The sequence below is a fragment of the Gekko japonicus genome, unplaced genomic scaffold (genome assembly GCF_001447785.1).
Source record: "Gekko japonicus isolate JY-2015 unplaced genomic scaffold, Gekko_japonicus_V1.1 scaffold1027, whole genome shotgun sequence".
NCBI lineage: Eukaryota > Metazoa > Chordata > Lepidosauria > Squamata > Gekkonidae > Gekko > Gekko japonicus.
Genome location: NW_015167569.1, coordinates 123,927 through 145,333, shown reverse-complemented (window position 1 = coordinate 145,333; position 21,407 = coordinate 123,927). Strand labels below are relative to the sequence as shown.

The window sequence follows — 21,407 nt, the reverse complement described above, 5'->3', positions numbered from 1 at the left end:
TAGAATCAACCATAACTGTAAGCATTTCCTACACTAATTTCTGACACAATGAGTCTATGATGCATGCGTGAAGGTGAAAGAATCCATTGTTTTCTTTGGTTCTGAAGTCTAATACAGTAAGATAAAATGCCTTGCACTTTTGTTAAAGGGATGAAATGCAGGGAAACATGCTTCAGCTTCTTAACCGGTACAAATAAAGATGTCTGGCTTGTGCTACATTAATTTCCCATGAGATATCAAAGGTTGAGAGAAAAGGTTATCTGAAACATATTTTAATCTGTTGGATATTTTTTCTATTGCATGTAATTCAGTTTCCCTAGAAGTAGCTGTAAATTAATTAAGGAAGATAAAGCAAAATTCTAAGATTAAAGTTACTTACACATCACTTTGATGTGTGTAAACTCGGTCAAATAGGGCTTCTGGTGCCATCCACTTTACAGGCAGCCGGCCCTGTACAGAAAAAGAAAAGTCAAAACATGGTTATCAAAGGGTTGTTATTTATTGGTCAATTTCAACAGTGAATCTGAAGGGGGAAAAGACTAATGGTAGCAAAATTATGATGGTAAAGCAAATATGAAAAAAATTATGTTTCCCTTTACTATGTCCCTTAGTTCCTTTAATACAGTTGTGACTTCCATTAACTTATACAGAATCAGAATTTAAAATCATAAAGCCTTCCTCAGTTGGAAATAGACTCACTTAAAAGAAGGAACTTTTTGGGTTCCAACTCATAGTATTTAGGATTGGAGGAATCAGATGTTGATCAGATGTTCAGCTGCTTGTCCCATCCCAAGGCACAATTTTCAGCCCTCCACAGAATCCAGATCATAGCATGCAGCTAAGCAAGAGCTTTACATGGCTATACTCCAGAAGACTCAGGGTTAGAGAAACTGTAATGTAAGAAGCAGCCCTCTTTGACACATGGAAGGAAAGGATGACTTTGCATAGCATTCCCTCAGCCATTTAACAATGCAATGTCAGCCCTGCATGCCTATAGGGGTTTCTAACTCAGCAAGAGGCAGCATGCTCAGAAATGCAACACTTCTAAATGACTGAACAGGGAATTATAAAATGATGCACCACAGAAGCCTCATGTAACAAGCCCTTTCTCTATGCTCACTGTGTCAGGCTGTGACACAGTGCATGAATGTAGCATTAATATCTGCTCGCTCTGCCAAACAGATATTCATTTTTTGACCCGTATAAACAGCTGTCCATAGTAAAGGCACAGTGTATAAATATGGAGCACTTGCACTTTAACCAGCGGGTTGCCAAGTATGTCATAAAGTTTTCTACCGACTCCAAACTAAGCTTAGGGTAATGCAAGTCCTCTACAAATTAAACCAAAACCAAATGTTAGCAATTACAAAATGGATGCATTCCACAAAATCATCCATTGATTATAAAGAGACAAATTTATATTTATATTCAGTATCTAGCTAACTGTAAAAGAATGTGCTACATGTTTCATGGAGACTATAAAAAGCAAAGGCAAAACCTTATCCTTTAGAAAGAATCATGTAACATGTACTCTCCCAAGCTGTGTAAGCAGATAACCTTCTTTTCCAAGTAAAAAGGGGTTAGGAATCCCTACACACTTGCCTATTATTTTCATTTCTTTGATTAAAAGTTAGGCTGCTGTACAAGAAGTCCATTAGGAATACATTTGCCATACTTAAATGCACCACTGAAAAAAGATATGAGCTTCAGCGATAAGGCTGCCATCCACTTACATTAGTAGTCTTTTTATAATAATCTATATTGTTGATATCTCTGGCCAACCCAAAGTCAGCTATTTTCATGACATTATTTTCAGTAACCAAAACATTCCTTGCTGCTAAATCTCGATGGATGCACTAGAAAAGAAAAAGGAAAAAAAATAATTTTCATAACTGAATACCAGAAGCCACCCAGTTTGTTACCCACCAGAGTTCACTCAGATATTTACATGCCAGTGTAATCAAATATAAGCATCAATTATGTCTGAATATTTCCAATCGTCTCTTTACAATTGAGATATGAGATCAGGGCTGGCAAGCCTCCAGTGGGGAATGGGGAATCCACCTACCACCAGGTCCCGGGAGGGGGGGGGGAAGCAGCTTTGTGCATTTACAGGAAGTTGATTCAGGAAGTAACAAGGGTGACAAAGAATTCCTAGAGCTACCCTTGTCACTTCCTCTATTAACTTCTGTTAAAGTCTCATTACACGGTTCCCCCCCCCCCCCCCCCTCCCCCCCTGCCCCAGGCCCAACCTCGCACCTCCTCACTTTCCTGTATATTTGGGAACTGACATTTTCTACATGTGCAAAAGCTCCCTTTCTCACAAAACAGCAGAGGATGTCTCTGTGTGTGCAGGCTTCTGGACCACAGCCACCATCCAGAAGAGTGAGCTGATTCGCTGAGCGAGATACAGCTACAGTAAAAAATAGCTAAATTTCCTGCCTTTGCTTGGTCCCAGCTTAAGGACAGGTGTTTGTGTGGACCCACAGGTCTCACCTCTCTCCACACATCAGCAAGTGCTTGAAAAAGTGATTTTTAAACTGATTGTGCACTAAAAGCTGAATCCTGCAGATAAACAAGCTCAGCCAGTAGCTATCATCTGCCCAATGAACAGGAGAAATTATTCTTGGGCACAACAGCCCATGAATAGATTTCCCTTGATGCAACTGGTGGTTATTCCATCACAGAAATGCACAATTATAGAGATACACAGTAAAAAGGGGGGAAATGCATGATTATCCCTAGACTTAGGCAGGACCTTCTATACCTAAAACATATCTCCCAGAAAAATAATTTTGTTTTTTAAAGGCCTTCTAAGGAGATGATTTTGTATTCATAAAAATCCCCAAATAACATTTGCCAAATGCTCTCAAACTATGGACATTTTTCTTAAGAACCATTCTAAATTTTCCAGCTATTTAGGCCTGTTGATTTTGTCTCCTGGCCCTAAAACACAACCGTACTGTCTACAATGGGTAGCAAATAATTAGTTTCCCCCTCCTTTATGAAAGCATTTAAAATCTGAAGATTATGATCAAGCCCTTTCCCCCAATGACCACTAGAGAAATCTCCTGGAAAATTCATTTGAACTCAATGTTATGCTGCAACACGAGGCCCTCCGTCAGCTGAATCAAAAGTTTAGTTCATTCAGAGCTGCGCACTGCATTGTATCAAAGCCTGCTACTGAAAGAGTTTTTCCCCAAGTATTTCCACTGTAAACCCTATTAATATATTTTTAATCAACTTTTGCTTTCATGTGACATTGGCCTGACAGGGTTTCAAGCTATCAATGGAATTTAAGGTGGCTACATTTCATAAACGTATTTAAAAACAAAACAACTGTGCTACCATGAACGGCAAATTAAATTGCACAGACCTGTTGTTAAATTACTGAAAATCTGTGGCCCTCTTAATTTACATTTTAATTTTGAAAACTAAAGCTTCCTAGAGTTTTTCCTTGCTTTTGGAGGTTCTTAAGAATGAAATTTCAAAGTGACCTCCTGTTTTAGCCTTTCTTCCCTTCACATCAGCACCTTCTTGAAACTGCAATTGACCTTTCTTGACTCATAAAGGAAGTCCTGCCTGTTGATGGATACCATAGCTTGGTTTAAGCATTTCTGTCACAAGTAATAAAAGGCAGAAGGAAAAAGATGTTACGAAACATTCTACTTTTTTGTCCATTTTATCCTACTTTTTTCTAGAGCACAAGACACATTGTGATGTCTGTGCTTTAAATTTGAAGTTGTTATTTATAAATGGTATTTGGTTTAGTCTGATCCAATCTACAATGTTCTGGTCTGGCTTTAGATCCATTTAAAAACAAACACAATGAAACATAACACTCCAACTCTAAAGTAAAACATAATAAAACTACAAATCCACATCCATATCCAGTCATTATATCTAATTCAAAACATGGGTCCAAAGTGAGGATCAAAAAACCAGCACTATGGGCCCATGCACACAGAGAAGGAGGTTTTCTACAATTTCGGGAAACCCCAGAGTTAAAACAAAATTGTGGATCTTTTAAAAGTCAAAATTTAAAGAAAAAAAAATCTTATGATTCTACAGCATGAGATTTCAGCTGCCATTGTAGGGATTGCTGAGGAACTCCAGTAACTAAGAATAAGAGAAGGAAGAGAAGAAAGGGACAGAGAGAAGAAAAAGGCAGTGTCAGCTGACTTATGGCAACCTGTGGGTTTTCAAGGCAAGAGACGTTCAAAGGTGGTTTTGCCATTGCCTGCCTCCACATCACGACCCTGGTATTCCTTGGAGGTCTCCCATCCAACTACTGGCCAGCTTAAACTATCATATTTACCCAAAAGGAAGATGACCCTGCATGTAAGATAACTCCCCCCAAATTAAAAATGTGCAAAAATTTGTTATTACTGTACTAGAATTGCCAGGTCCGATCACTGCTCCAGGGGGGATTGGGGGACATTCTGGGAGTTGGCGGGCACATCGCGTGATGTGCATATGTCACCTGGAAGTGACATACCGTCAGTGGCGTCAGAGGCAATGCGTTGGCTTTTGGGCAAAACTCTATGGTAAAACTGCCCTCAAACCATAGAGTTTTACCCCAAAACCAGGGTGTCACCACCCCCTACATCACTATGTGCCTATGTCACTTTTGGGTGATGTCAGCACGTCACGCATGATGTCACTGTTTGGGGGGATGGGGGAATTTCCTCCCGACAGCCAGCTGGTTGCTGGTGGGCAGGAACCTGCAAAAGTGGTGGTTCCCTCACCCCCACCTGGGGAATGGTAACCCTATACTGTACATACTTATAACTTATAGGCAAATGTAACACAAAACCCTCTTCTTTACAACACACCTTTCTTTGCATCTCCCTTCTTGAGAACTCATTTAATACAAAAGGTATAAAATTATTTTATTGCAAGCTTAAGCTGCTTGTTACAATCTGTCTTGTTTGCCTTTTTTCATGATACTATACTGAATGTCTCAGTAGCCTGTTTGTTGTTCAGAAAACAAGACAGGCTGATCTTCTCACGGTCCTCAGTTCCTGGATGGTAAAAACACCCTGACAATATCATCTCTTATATCATTTCTGCCCAATAAATGGTCCCCTGAGGGAAAAATACCTAGTGAAATGCAAATACTAAGTTATTTGAACAAGCAGAATGTACAGTCCTAACTGCTGTACTCCTTTTTATTTTTTATTTTTGTTTGTCAATCATGACTGCTCTCACATTTGTATAAAGCTCTACCTTCTGACAAATATTTCATTTTCCTGGTTCAGTTCTTTCTGGGCTGGCACTGAGTCAAGAATACAACTTCAGTTATCCTTTCTGGGAAGTAGATCATGTGAACTCCTGTAACAACTACACTTTTACTTCTGGAGGTGGTAACCATGAAGAAAAGACTATATAATCCAGAGGTTCACTGTGCTTTCTCAAGACAGCTTTCTTCTTACCATCCTTATACACAACTAGTAGCAAACAAGTGTTGCTCACTGCCAACTAAATGTTGTCCCTGGAAATTCTCATTCACCAGACCAGTAACTACTTGCAAGAGACTCATCTAATGCCACCTCCACAATTACTGCACTAACAATATGAGGGGGGGGGGGGTTTGCCTCTTATTCTTTACCACTATTTTCCATCCAGAGGTTGCATGAGTGAAAAATGATCAATGCAGTAGATGGCTGCCTATAAACACAAGACAGCAGTAGACAAATTCATTCTACTAAACTCCCCAAATATGCAGGGATGAAGTAACCAAAAAAACAAAAGCACCCATGCTGAGAGGTCTGGCCAGACAAAGAATCATAATCCTTTCATAATACTTCACTTCTTGAATACATACTTGTATTTCCCCCCATAGAATTATATAAATTGATATTATGGTACTTCATGTAACAGCACTTTTCTCAATGAGAGTGTAGATGAAGACATTCATTGGCTCTACTCCTGTAAAATGTCATCCCATCTGTCCTCTGCAACCATTGACTTCCAAGCAATGCTAACTGCAAGGTTCTATCTACCTCTGCTATTTCTCAACAGTGGCAGCTACTTCAGCCCCCTCCCCACACCATCATTGTTAGATGCACAGCCTTCCACCATGATGCTAACATAAACACATGAAACTGCCCCTTGGTCCATCAAAGTCAGTATTGTCTCAGACTGGCAGCAGCTCTCCAAGGTCTTACGCAGAGGTCTTTCACATCACCTACTGCTAGATCTTTTAACTGGAGATACCGGGGACTGAACCTGCGACTGTCTGCATGCTAAGCAGATGCTCATGGTTCATTAGATTCAGAAGAATGCTATATGTACAAATCCAGGGTCTCAGTTCAGAAGACATGAACACCACCAGATGCTTTCTTGACCATGCAAAACCTGTTTAGACATCCAAATCACCCTTCCCTGAACATGGGTAAAAATATTTCAGTGCTACCAAAACTAATATTCAAAAATGACACAAGTCTCTTCTTGCTGAAAATTCAGACAGATTCAGACATTGTACTGGGAAATGTCACAATTTCAGATGTCATGAAAAACACATGTGGGACTTTGATTACTGAGATTACAACTAGATGAGACTGTAGGTCTGTGATTTCAAATATTTTTCTTTAAAAGCATTCTAGGGTGGGGGGGATTGGGGCCACAGCCCTTTCCTTCATGCTGCTTCCTGAGAACAGTGATCCCCTATGACGGACCCCTGTTTCTTCTTCACCATGAGGCAGATTTTCCCCACCAAAATTCTTAGTTCCCTTAAGGTACTGAGCTCACCTCCTAGTAGTGTGAAAATATTTGCGGCTTTATAAATTGGAATGCCCCATCTTGACAAACAAGATGGTGTAGCAGCTTATTTTTTACAAATTCTTGGTTCTTATAAGTGAGAGATGGTTGACTAGGTACTTTGATTTCAGTTACAATGTTTGTGCATATAGTTTCCTAATAACTGTTCAGGTTTTCTGGAGAAGTTACTCTTTTAGTGTATCCAATTCTTTCCCCTTTTCTGAAATTATAATGTGTCTCCTTTCCCTTCAGTAGTCTATAACCATTTCCTTTCACTACAGACCAGGGACTGCCTTAGTGCCAATTCCCTGTATATCTGGACAGGACTTATATTTCTTCCCTGAAAATTTAATCCTTTTCCTTTTGGCCTGAATGGGACCTTCAGCCTGCTACTCAGTCACTCTTTGCCAAAATCTCAAACCCCAGTTCTTGGCGAACTTTACTGGGTGAAAGTGACTATGCTGCTTTCAAAATATATAATTAAAGGTATCCATAAATCCACATACAGTCTTACAAGTTGTTTTAAATGTTTTAATGTCTTTGTATGTTTTAGCTCTGTTTTTAATTGCTTTAATGATTTGTTGATGTTGTTGTTTTGGTGTGCTTTAATAATTTTTAAATGTCTCTTTATTCTGTATGCTTTAATTCATTAGCTGCCTTGGTGGTCCTTGTGAGGACAGAAAGTCAGGATATAAATTTTGTAAAATAAAATATCTTGCACTTGCCTAGTTGCCCCTTAAGTACCACATCATTGCTGACTGAGTTGCTTGGTAGCAGATTCTCCTCTCTTCCACCACCACAATACTCTTACCAGAGTAATCTGAAAGGAATTATCTCATGCCTGAATCAGAACTAACACAGCTGGCTTTGCATCTCCATCAACATCTTATCCAGTCTATTAAGTAGAAAAGTGTGAGGTATTTATGGGGCTGGTTAAGAATGCCTTGAATTTTCCTGCATGATTCTAAAGACAATGCATAGCTATGGAGGATATGGGTCTCCAAGGAATGAATGTCCAAATTTTGCTGCTTCAGCTAGTTTTCTCATCAAGCAAATATCCTAAGGGTAGACAAGTGACTAATTTGTTCAAATAATTTTACCATTTTCCCCTCCACCAGTTAACAAAAACTGGTAATCTGCAATTCCTTTCAAACCTCTAGAGATCTGACTAACTGAACATATTCAGTCAGCTAGCTGGATGTTACTCTCTTCATTTAATGAGGAAAATCTCAAGGTTATATATTTGTTGCCTGCTTGGCTAAAAAGCTCTCAGCTTACCCCCATGAACATTGGAACCCATGAATCCCTAAATTCTTTTTCTGACATTATGTGCTGAAGATTGATTTTTCCCCTCACTTAATTTTAACAGAAACCTTAATAAGCACAACTTTGTGTTTCGATTACTCATGCATATATTTGTGCCCCAAATTAAACACAGTGCTCTGGTGGAATTTTTATGAACAAGTCTGCTAGTAAAATGCCTACTAATACTTTTTTAAAAGCTGAAACTGCCATTCAGATTGATTAGCTGAAAACTTCAAAGTAGGGGGATGGACAATTTTTCAACACTAAAGGCTACTTGCATTTTTTCGTACCCATAACCAGCAAAAATCTTTCTATCAACCTGGTGGTTGACAATCCTCCCTCTAAGCTGCAGAGTCTTGTGAGCAAAAATTCTACTTTGTGAGCTACTGGCATTAAAGTTGTGAGCAAGCGATTTGGCTACTGCATACATTAGTTTGCTCTGAAGTCATCCTTCCTGAGCTAAGACAAAAACGTGTGAGCCAGACGCTAAAAGCTGCGAATTAGCTCACACTAACTCAGCCTAGAGGGAACACTGGATGACAGCCACACCTTCTGGAAGTGTTCTACAATGCCATATTAGCAAGGAGAGGCTGACTCTGGCCTGTGCCGGACATTTTAAAATGAGTGAAAATGTCCCCTCCTGCTTCCACTACCAGCTAGGCTGACCAATCATCCTGCTACATTTTTTATCCTACCAAGTCTGAAGCTTTCCTCTGGCCTAAGGAACCTTCCTCCAATGGTTCTTCTGCCAGAGAAAGGCTTATGCTGGATGAAAACTGCAGACTTTGCTGAATGGAATGGTAAGATGCAAGCAACCAACACCAAATAGTCTAACACCTCGAGACAGTTCCATAAATCTATGGGGTGAAAATAAGAACAATAAGATTTGAAAATAACATTTTAATATGACTTGTTTCCTCTGAGCCCTCAAATTTTTACCCAGGTGTTATGCTTATGTATTACTGCTGTCATTTTTACCACTGTTGACTATACTGGGCTGGTTCCCAGATGGTGCCAGTATGCAAATACTATGTGTGGATGCCAGTGAGATCATTCCTGTTCGCCTGTCATGACAGCAAGGTGTGGCTGCCCTAATTCTGGATCTGCCAAATACCTATACATATGATGCAACATTGAATATACCTGATCTGCATAAAATAACAAAGTGTATAAGTCTCATCTTTAACTCCCCTTTTGAGGATGCAACCTCAGGAAAGTATATTAGTTAAACGTTCCCAGTCCCTGTTAACCATGAAAAAGGGGGTAACAGTCACTCCTTCTCAACCTAAAAGACCTTTCATAGAAATGGATTGGTCCATTTGGTCTAGCATCCTGTTTCATACAATGACCAACAGTTAGTCTGGAGGGCCCACAACAAGGTACAAAGGCCAAGGCCTTCCCCAGTGTTGCTTCCTTGTGTTGATATTGAGGTTTACTGCCTCTGAATGTGGAAGTCCCCTTTAGTCACCATTAGGGTTGGGCACAAACTGCAAAAATGAAGTTTGGTTCGTGGTTCATGGCCAGCCTCTGAAATGAACCCATGGCTGGCCCACTTCCTGCTGGACCCAGCTTTGCCACCACTGCTGGAAGGTGCCTAATCCACATGGTCGCCAGGCTGGAGTGGCCCACTTTCTGTTGGAGCAGAAAGCAGGAGTTTAAAGGGGCTTGTAGTCCCTCTAAATCCATGATTTCTGCTCTGGCCAGGAACCGGCACAAACCCTATGGACTGCCTTAAAAGTTTGTGGAAGTCCGTGACCATGGACCCATCACAGATTTTGGTTCCTGAACCACAAACAGCAAATTTTGTCATGGATTTTGCTTTGTGCCCCAGTTTGTGCCCATCCCTAGTTGCAATGGCTAGTACCTATCCTCCATGAATCTGTCTAATCCCCATTTAAAGCCATATATGCCTTTGGCCATCACTACATTATCCGGCAGTGAATTCCACATTTTAATCATTTGTTTGTTTGTTTTTGAATCTACTGCCCATTGAATGACCCTGAGTTCTAGTACTTTGGGAAAAGACAACAAAATTCTCTGTTTCCATCCCCTCTAACCTGTGCATAATTTTATTACCTATATCATTTCCCTCTGTAGTTGTCTCTTTTTAAAAATGAAAACTCCCGGATTCTTCAACCTTTCCTCATAGGAAACATGTTCCAATCCTTTAATCATCTTGATTGTCCTCTTCTGTACTTCTTCCAGCTCTGCAGTGCCTTTTTTTAGATACTGTGACTACAGGTGCTGGTCTTGACCTTCAACGCACTATATGGTTTGGGACCAACATACCTGAAAGACCACCTACTCCCTTATGAACCTGCCTGATCACTACGGTCATCTTTGTAGGCTCTGCTTTGGGTGCTACTCCCATCTGAGGCTAGATGAGAGGCAACCTGAGAAAGGGCCTTCTCAGTCATGGTACCAAAGCTCTGGAACTTTCTCCCCAGGGAAATTGTTCTGTCCCCTTCTGTTGATATCTTCTGCCAGTGGGTGAAGACTTTTTTTGTTTTGTTTGGTATTCCCTCAGTGATTCATCCTTCCTAACCAATGTTTTAATTGAGGTTTTTATGTTCTGTATGTATTTTAACCATTTTTAGTTGTTTTAATGATGTGTGTTTTAATTGGGTGTTGATTTCAATGATGTTAAAATATGATTTTAATGTATGTTTCAAATTGTAAGCTACCTTGGTGGCCCTTGTGAGGACAGAAAGGTGGGACATATCTTTTTCTAAATAAACTGCACAGACGTTTGTTGTGAGAATAAAATAAGGAGGGGAGATCCATGCATGATGTCCTAGACTTTTTGGAGTAAGGGAGTGGTGGCGCAGGCAGTAAGTGCAGCCTGCATTAACATCTGGCTGAACAGCTTCGGCTTTTCAAGCCCCACCGCGGCCAGAGTGAGCTCCCGGCCTACGTCCCAGCTCCCGCCCACCCAGCGGCTCGAAAGCCTGTTAAGGGCGATTAGATAAATGGGTACCTGCTAATAGAGCGGGGGGGGGGCACCCGTCCCTTCTGTAGCGGCGGCGGTGAACGGCGGCGGCGGAAAGAATATGGTGGTGGCTGGCGAGGCAAAAAGGCAAACGAAGGAGGCTGGACCAACAAGCACGGAGGCGAAGCGACGCAGGCCGGAGCCTACTTGGATGGAGGCCGCGAGCATGCGCGAAAGTGCAAGTGGTCCAGGCCCGGAAATGAATTTGCAACAGCCGGAAGGAGGAACCTCAAAGACCAGCGCTGGAGTGGACGCCGCCGGACCACCTCCCGCAAGGCAGTAACAACGAAGATCCGCTACACAGAAAGGGTGCCTGGTAGGCTTGTCACGTACCCTACATGTATGTGGCCCTAGGTTTAGGATTGTATGAATTGGAACATGTAAGCCGCTCAGAGCCCTTTGGGGGTGAGCGGGATACAAATTGAAATATAAATAAATAAATAAAAAAAATAAAAATGTACTTAACATATACAGGGAATTACACTGGACTTTAGGTGCACTAGGCCTTTATCCAGCATTAGACAGACTCAGAGGTAGGAAAGTGTAATTCTACTCCTTCCCTCACATGAGTTACACACAGCTGGGGCTTGAGACAACGGGCCCACTTTTTAGGATACAATGCACTTCACAAGTTTCCATTCCAGTCCAGCAATTTTCTATAATGTCACACTACCTAAAATGCTGTTCCTGTAAGCAGGACTTTTTCCATCCACTTCAACAGAATGAGAAAATCTACACAGGAATATCAAACATACGGCCCAGAGACTGAAACCAACCAATCCAGTGCTCTTATCCAGCCCAACAGCAACTGGTGCAAGGGAGGGAAAGCAGGAGGCTGCTCAAGGGAGAGGAGAAGGCAAGTGGGTGCACGTGGTGAGGTGTGTGTGGTTGTCAAGAAACAGAAAGGAAATTGCTAGGGGGCAGGACTATGAGACTGAGGTAAAATAGTGTGGGGAAAATGGCAGCAAAAGCAAAGAAAGAGGAGGTGTGGTGGGTTTTTTTAACACCGTTAATTGGGTTTTCCTGTGTCATTTATAAAGTTTGTATCTCTGGTTCCTGGCATTACATTTTATGACACACATGCCCCTGCCCAATAAAGTAACATTTATGTCAGATCTGGCCCTCATAACAAATGAGTTCTGACACCTCTGACCTACACATTCATTCCTTTATGAGCATGAATCTCACCACTGAAGTGAATGGAGAAGCTTACATATGCTGGAGCTCCTAGTGGGTATCATACAACTGAGGTGGCTTTGGAAGAGAATGCTGATCTTCCTCATCAAATTTGAAACACTGATTTGGAAATGTGACAAAGAAGTCACCAGGGAGCACAAAACTGCCTTGGGCATCATTTTATAGCCTGCAAGCTCTACGTTGCTCATCTCTGCATTGAAAAGCAAGAAACATTTTTTTACAGACTCGACTTACTTTTTGGGATGCCAAGTATTCCATGCCTCTTGCCAACTGGTATGTACATGAGACTAAATCTTTAAATGTCATCTGCTCTTCAGGTACCCGGTTAATGTCAAATGAATATTCCATTCCTGGTGGTCGCCGCGCTCTCAGGTACTCTCGCAAATTCCCTTTGGAAGCATATTCCACAAGCACGTACAGGGGCCCTTTAAGTAGGCAAACATACAAGAGGAGATAAAAATTAGAACATATGTGTTCAGTGCCATTTTGCCCACAAAATAAGTGGAAGAACCTGCATTTCTGACTCAAGGAAGACATACTCAGCAAGCAATTATTATGTCAAATGAGAGCTAAGTGTCTCATCCAAACTCTGTTATACATGTTTCTATCTCCACGCAAACACAGCATCTGTCTTTCTCCATATAGATCTACCTATAGACCTCAATACTCAAGAATATTTAAAGCAAAGTAGATGCCCCTAGTCACTTTTTAACCATACTTTTACATTCTTGTTATAATTACTCTCAACCAGCATATCCTTAACCACATCGTGAATGACTTTAAATGTTATGGTTAGCTAAAAGGCAATAATATGGACAAACACCTTGTGCTTCGTATCCCATCTCCATCTCATGATAAATACTTCTTTTGCAACTCCCACAGCAAGGAATCAGGAAACTCCACAGAAAGGGCAGCTTGTACTTATATGCACTTCATAGCTCCACTGAGGGATCAAATTAATATTTCATCCGGATCCTGCCTCCCTAGCCAGTTTTTACCCTTCTCTTGCCCGGTGTTCAATTACACAAAGAGAAAACTGGGATAAATGGAATGACGGAGAACAGAATGGACAATTATATTAATCCAGAACAAAGTTTGTGTCCAGAGGCACCTTTAAGACCAACAAAGTTTTATTCAAGGCATACGCTTTCATGTGCATGCACACGAAAGCTTATATCTTGAATAAAACTTTGTTGGTTCTTTGTTCTGCTGTTTCAGACTAACATGGCTACTCACCTGAATCTATATTAAGAAGAAGAAGAAGAGATTGGATTTATACCCCACCCTTCACTTGGAGTCTCAGAGCGGCTTACAAAGTCCTTTCCCTTCCCCTCCCCACAACAGCAACAACAAGCCTTTATTACGGTCATAGACCAGTATAATAGAAGACAGATAAGTACAGATAAGGGAGCAATAAAATTATAAAATATTATGGCATCTAAAATTATAAATAAGAATCTAAAAGTGTTAAAATACAGACATGATAAAATCAATATTAAGATCAGAAATTAGATTTAGGCCTATCTGTACTTTATTTCTTTCCTAGTTTGGTATGCCAACCAACCAAATTTGGCAACCATCCTAGTCAGCTTTTGGTTATCCCCTGCCAGCATAGTTGACAAAAGTATGCTTCTATTACGACCTGGAAAGGAATTAACTATAGGCTTGATCAAAACTTCCCTAATGTTTTGATATATAATACAATCAAAAATTACATGTTCCAATGTTTCGTCAGCTCCCAACCCACATATACAACTTTTCCTCTGTGTTCTAGTATATCTTGCCTCCATTATGGCTGAGGGTAAGGCGTTGTATCTTAATAGGGTAAAAATTCTTCTGTGGTTGCAAATATCTAAATATTTGATATAAGATCTCAAAGTTATCTTATTAAGTGTACTTACATCAAATACAGGGCTCCTAATCCTACTCACGTCCATCTGTCGTTCAACATCTAGTATTCTTTGTTTTAGAACTGATCTAGCCTGCTCATGTCCCAAGGACAGAATAAATTGTTTTGAAAAACCATAACAAACCAGTTTATCTTCTATCTGTTTCCGCCATAAAGGAACAAAGTTGTCTTGCATCATAGTATGGGAAAGGCCAGTGGATAAGAAAATCAGTTTTAACCAATAATGAAATGCAGCAATCCACAATCTTGCCTCCACCGTGACCAGGCCAGCCTCTAAGCGGATTGCAGCGTTTGAAACACTTGGTGGAACTTGAAAAATAGCTCTTAAAAATTTCGATTGCGTTCTTTCAAGTAAGGTCAAATTTGCCAGGAGGGACAAAGGAGCTCCATATAATAATTGGGGTAAAACTTTTATAGTAAATAACTTAATGGCAGCTTCTACAACAGACACCCTGTGAGGTGGGTGGGGCTGAGAGAACTCTGACACAAACTGCTATTTTTCAAGGACAGCTGTGCCAGAGCTTTTGACTGACCCAAGGTCACATCAGCAGGTGCAAGTGGAGGAGTGGAGGAATCAAACCCGGTTCTCCCAGATTAGAGTCCGCACACTTAACCACTACACCAAACTGGCTAATCCATTTACTCTTTAGATTGGAGGGAAGTACAGCGTGAATTATGGAAAATGAGACAGAAAAAAGACCAGTATGTCCAACAATATAACAATTCAATACCACATATGCAAATAAATACATAAGAAAAAAATTGCTGACCCTAGCTTCTTTCTGCAACCCTTTTCCAGTGCAAGATGCTACCTCCTAAAGCCTTTCCAGTGCAATTAAGTACAACAGTGTGGTGCCCATGGGTGTCATGACATCTGTCAACACCTGTCTTGGTGCCCACCAAGTGTTTTTACAAAATGTGTAGTGCCAGGTGGGACACTTGCACAGCAGGGCTTCTGACTGGCGGCTGGAGATCTCAAATTGGCTGGGCAAATTAAATAACATTGTTTCAGAAGCAGCTACAATCACAGTGTTGGTTTTATTCTCTTTCACTTCTCTTTCCTGGTGTATTTTTAAAAATTATCCCTCTTATCCCCCTGCACTCGGGCTTCCTCTGTGTGTGTGGCTGCCCCTCCTGTGGCAGCCATTTTGTGGTTGAGCCCTTCACCCTGTGTCAGAATTCCAAAGATGCACAAAGACTCATAAAGGCTGGGGACTCTATTAGGACATCTATCAGCTTCTTTCTGCTCCCATACAAAAATTAAATCACATGTTCCCTCTAAGCCGTGGAGCCTTGTGAGCAAAAATTCTACTTCATGAGCTGCCAGCATTAAAGTTGTGAGCAAGCGATTTGGCTGCTGCATAAAAGAGTTGGCTCTGGAGCTGTCCTTCCTGAGCTGAGACAAAAATGTGTGAGACAGAGGCCAAAAAACTGTGAGCTAGCTCACACTAACTCAGCTTAGAGGGAACACTGCTTACAATCTCATTTGCATGCCATTTTCATGTATACTATATCAAGAAGCTACATTAATCTCATCCCTTACCATCCTGAGTACATGCCCCAAGGAGATTGATAATATTTTTGTGCCTCCCTATCATCTTCATCATCTCCATTTCAGACACCAGGTCAGACAGGTCTTTTTCTGTAGCGTCATCTGCAAAAGGAAAAAACACACGATCTGCTCACAAATTTATCTAGTCTACCTGCTCGATTCGCTTTTCTTCAGTAACCACTGCATTCACCTCTTATAGCATTTCCAACTGGTGAAATAAAATTTAAAAGACCAATCAGACAGCATATATAGTAGTAGTATAAAAATTCTGGTTCCAACATGATACTGGTCTGTTTTGCATTTGGACATACTTATTCAGGCCTTATATAAAAGAGCTTTAGCTAATAATGTGCACTTACATGAAGTACTTCAGTAATCCAAGAAAAAACTTCTGATAGGCTAGTAACCATATCATTCCACCTAATATCCCAATCCTCCACAGATCAACAGTGCTTTTCTCTTGCCTACTGAACACACCATCCCTCTCTTTGTCCAGTCACTTCAATGCATCACCTAAGCCAGGGTTCTCCAGTGTGATGCCCATGGGCGCTGTGGCACCTGCCAGTGCTTCCCTTGGCCCTTGCCAAGCTTTTTAGAAAGTGGGTATGAACATTGTAAGGCAGGGATTGTTATTCTTCATTAATTCCTTTATTCATTCAAATAAATGGATTTTTCACTGAAGGATCAAAAGAACTGGCAAGAACCTGACTTTGCCTTAGTCAGTATGGTTCCATTCCCCCTTCAGGCTTTTCATTTTCCCAAGAGGTGTGAGGAGGGAAGTATTCCATTTGGCTTCACTTCCTCCAGAAGACATTTAGAGTTTCACTCCCTGTGGAAGCCGTTTTGGGGGGTAGTACTCAACACCCCCTCTCAAAACACCAAATGTGCCCGCGGGCTCAGTTGGGGACCCCTGCCCTAACCTGTGCTGTGAAACAAAATACAGTTTTTGTATCTCTCATTTCTTTCTTACCACTTATTTGCTTTTTAAGTTTCCCCTCCAGAGAGGATCAAATATGCTCTCCTAAACAGAGTTCCACACTTCTATTCTACTCTTCTGTGAGTCAATGAACTTAGCTGTAACTCTTTTTAGGATTGCACTGTAAATCCCTGACATGCATTCTGCTTGATTAGTTATCACTAAGGGTGTGCAGGTTTTTTTAACTCGGTATTTTTTGGTTTAGGTCTATTGGCCCTGAAAAAAATTCGGCATTTCTGAAAAATCCCAAATCCCAGTATAGTATTCAAATCTGGGATTTTTTGGAAATCCCAGTTCTTTTCAGGTCCAATAGACCTGAGAAGAAAAATACCGGATATTTTTTTTTTAAAAGCCAGTTTGATCTTGGGGCTGGCTTGGATTCTCCTGCAGCCTGTTTTAAAGTGCACCGCAGGAGAAGCCAGCTCCAGGATCTGTGTGCCACAGGGAGATCACTCCCCAAGGTATGCAGATCCTGGCTAGGATGCAGATCCTGGATGCTTAAACCATGCTGCAGAAGAGCCAGCTCCTGGATCTGCATGCCACGGGTAGTTCACTCCCCAAGGCAAACAGGTCCTGGCTGGGATGGCGTCTTCTGCAGCCCAGTTTAAACTATGCTACAGAAGGAGCCAGACCTTGCTCCCTGAAGCATGCACAACCTGGCTGGGACGGCTTCTCCTGCAGCACAGGAAGCCAGGCGCAAGCCAAGCCAGTGGGAACAGTGTGTTTCCCCCGAAACAGCTGATCCTGATGCTCGGGTTGTCTTCTGCAGTCCCTTTAAACTATAAAGTCTACTGGAAATTCCCGAATATAACTGGGATTTTGGGGGGGGGATTTTATTTTTGTTTCCCCAAGAAAACCTGGATACATTTGGGATGCCAAAATATCCCTGAAAAATATCGATAAGGTGTTTTTCAGGTATATTCTCGGATTGGGTAGACCCGAATGCACACCCCTAGTTATCATCAAAGGTTTTCTATGACCCATGCCTCCTATTCTGAATGTAGGAGGATAAGAGGGGTGGTGTTACTGAACAAACTGGAATTTCTACAGATGTCACAACAAACCACTGTTTGTAGAAACCAAAAGCCAGGTACAGACCAGGATTTAGAATTCCAATTCACCCTCCGATAGTTGGGCAGCCCTCATTCGGACATTATACTAAAAAGGATATTGTTGTTTAAATGAGATGTTAAACAAGAAATTAGTGTTTATAAACTGTGGCATATATTGATGGCTGAACGTAGTCAGCAAGAAAACAGCTGTTTTCTATAAACTGTGGCATATATTGATGGCTGAATGTAGTCATTAGCAAGAAAAGCGCTGTTTTTCTGTATTTTCCCCAGTATTATGGCTTTACATCTCTCAGTTATCCCAGTTAGCTGATATTGAACTAAGCAAATAGACTAGGTTCATACCTAATTATTACTATGTCACCCAAGAGTCATGCTGAATGGGCATTCCTCCCCTCCATAATCAGTTTTTAACTATCTCTCTAGCACTGTGGCTGCTTTCATATAGGCAAAAAGACAACTGACAAACAACCAGAATTTGTTTCTGATAACTAGCAATAACCTGATCAAGTATAACCGTGCTCTGTTAAATGAATCTGTGAGGGTAAAAACATCAACATGACATCTAAGTTTTACAAACATTTGTGCATTCTTTCCCCCCACATCCTCTCTTTTCACAATGTGTCCAAGCAAGACTGGGCCTGATTCAACTATTTATTTTCTGATGCAATTTATGCTACAGATGTCTTTGAAGAAGGTTTGAAAAACTAGAGTCTGTAAGTCTCCCCTGTGGATCAAATCATGAGGCAAGGAATAAACAGTCATACTGAGCCTTTGACTTGCTTGTAAATACCTGCTGCTAAGGATAAATAGGCTGTCAAATGCACTGATTTATACCACAAAACCTCTGAAGGCTGAGGTCGGCTCTGTGAACTTTGGCCTTCTACAGTTAGAGCTTAGATGCCACAAAAGAAGCATTCTTCACAGAATCTGCCACTTTCCTCAGTCTCCCCTTTCCCCTAATATATTACCTTTCAGCATTTTCACTGCCACAGTAACGGCTTCTTTTGGTCTGTCTTTGTCAATTCCCACTGCTTCCGCCATGACAACTTGACCAAAGCATCCTTCCCCAAGGGGTTTCCCTAGTGTTAACCTAGGGGTATAAACATGATATTAGCACACAGCATCTGACCAGAAGATAAAACTGGTGAAACTGAAGAGTTAAAAATAATCTTCCAATAAAGTGTCTTGATTGGAGCAATTGTCATATCGCAATAAAAAGAGTATTAGTAGATTCCTGGGTTTGTGTGGATTCTGTACTACTTACATAGCAAAATGTACCCATATATGTACAGGTATAAAAACATTACTTTCTGGCTACAGTAACATGTACAGTTTCTCCAAATGCAGTGCGTCACTCTAAACAATTGAGTCCCCAAAGTAACAGTGCAATCCTAAACAGAATTACTCCCTTCCAAGGCCATTGGAATCAGTGTGCTTAGAAGGCCGTAACTCTATTTAGGATTGCACTGAAACCTAGTTAGCACCCCACCCCTGGTTTAGGATGCAAGCTGATCAGAAAGTTCCGTCTGCTTGTATATGTTTGGCTTCAGTTATTAACTAGGAGTTGGCATGATTTAGGTTACTTTACAGTAGCATTCATGGTATCTTTTAAATATCAGATTATCCAGTATAAAATTTGAAGGACAGAAGATATTTAGAAGGATTTTAAGGTAACTATTGCATGAAGTTCATTCTTCTTTATTAAGTGTCCCTGCTTTATTTCAGAAGGCTTACTAACCTAAAAAAAAGCTGCAAAGAGTCAGAGTCCTAGGACAAACCCACAGGAAACAGCAACAAATCAACATACACAGAATGAACCACCACAGAGCTGTCAAAAGCCTTTCAGAAGAGGCCACAGGAGTGGATTCTGCTACACTGAGCATAATGTAGCTGCTGATGCTGTGGGTGTTAAGGGCTGTCAAGTCACTTATGGTGACCCTATGAATTAATGACCTCCAAAATGCCCTATGGTTAACAGCCTTGCTCAGGTCTTGCAGACTGAGGGCTTGTGTCTTCCTTGATTGAGTCAATCCAGCTCATGTTGGGTCTTCCTCTTTTCCTGCTGCCTTCAACTTTTCCTAGCATCATTGTCTTTTCCAGCAATTCTTGTCCTCTCGTAATGTGACCAAAGCACAATAGCCTCAGTCTAGTTATTTTAGCCTCTAAGGAGAATTCAGTCCATGGTATCCATAAAACTCTCCTCCGACACCACATTTCAAATGAATCCACTTTCTTCCTGTCATCTTTTTTCACTGACCAACTTTCGCACCCATATATAGTGAAGAAGAAGAAGAAGAACTTCACCATTTATACTGAAGAAGAAGAAGAAGAAGAAGAAGAGAAGGAGGAGGAGGAGATTGGATTTATACCCCGCCCTTCACTCAAAGTCTCAGAGCAGCTTACAAACTCCTTTCCCTTCCCCTCCCCACAACAGATACCCTGTGAGATAGGTGGGGCTGTGAGAGCTCTTTCCAGAACTGTCCTTGAGAGAACAGCTCTGACAGAACTATGGCTTTCCCAAGGTCATTCAGCAGCTGCAAGTGGAGGAGTGGGGAATCAACCCTGGTTCTCCCAGATTAGAGCCCACACACTTAACCACTATACCAAACTGGGGAATACTATGGTATGAAATATCTTGGTCACCACCAGCCACTCATCCTTACACTTAAGAATCTTTACTAGCTCCTTCATGGCTGCCCTTCCTAATCTCAATTGTCTTCTGATTTCTTGATTGCAGTCTCCCTTTTGGCTGATGATGAACAGAAAAGCTTTTAACAATTTCAGTTTCTTCATCATCCATCTTAAAGTTTTACAATTCTGCAGTAGTCATTACTTTTTTCTTCTTTTTTATAAAAAAACACAGAGTTTGTAGGATATACAAATCTTTTCTTGCACCCTACTGTGGCATGCCCCTTCACACTCCCCAAAAAGCTTTGGATGGAGCAGTGGACTACCCAAAGTGTGGGGGAAGGTGAGAAAGGAAGGAGAACGACTGCGGGGGCACAACACATGCGAGAATAGCTGGAAGAACCTCACCCTCCAGTGGCCCAGCCTCGCCCCAAAGGTCTTTCCACCCCCCACACATGAAAAAACAATAAATCCCTGGTTGCAGAGTCAAGCCTCCAGTTCTATGATGGTAAGCTCACAGCTAGTCTTAGGAAGGTAGAGAAAGGCAGGGGTGTGAAGAGTTAACCATCCAGTCAAAGCTAGCGTGTTGAGGGTGGTGGATGAGGAATAAGCGTACTTCACTCAAACTAATGCATGGCAACCAGCAAATGGGAAGATAACTAGCCAGGACTGCAGGCACAGGAGATCACTCTTCCTTCTTGTCCCTGGGGTCATTGCACGCCACCTGGAGCTTGGAGTGTTCATCCTTCAGCCAGTTTGCACATTGCCAACAGCTCAGCCTTCTCCAAGGCTCTCTTTGTAGAAGCCAGTTCATCCATCAGCTTCTTGACTTTGGCCTCCAGAGCTTTGTTCTCTTCCAGAACCCTGGAGCCTTTGGCATTAAGATCTCCAGCATCAATTCCTGCCAATTTCAACTCCTTCTTCAGCTTGTTGTTCTCCTCCACGTACTTCTTGGTGGCACTACTTGCTCCTTCCACCCGCTTCTTGAAGGCTTCGTTGGAGGCCAGGGTGGTGGC

General features: G+C 41.5%; 1 protein-coding gene across 3 annotated transcripts in view; it reads right to left on the bottom strand.

Annotated features, from left to right (window-relative positions):
* Positions 1 to 21,407, bottom strand: part of FGFR2 (fibroblast growth factor receptor 2) — a 142,148-nt gene that overhangs the window by 7,935 nt on the left and 112,806 nt on the right. For all 3 annotated transcript variants that reach the window (XM_015413843.1, XM_015413844.1, XM_015413845.1), the window contains exons 11-15: positions 18,732 to 18,853; positions 15,706 to 15,816; positions 12,488 to 12,678; positions 1,734 to 1,856; positions 380 to 450 (exon numbers count right to left, since the gene is read on the bottom strand). In XM_015413843.1, the coding sequence (XP_015269329.1) occupies positions 380 to 450; positions 1,734 to 1,856; positions 12,488 to 12,678; positions 15,706 to 15,816; positions 18,732 to 18,853 (618 nt within the window). The remainder of the gene's footprint in view (positions 1 to 379; positions 451 to 1,733; positions 1,857 to 12,487; positions 12,679 to 15,705; positions 15,817 to 18,731; positions 18,854 to 21,407) is intronic.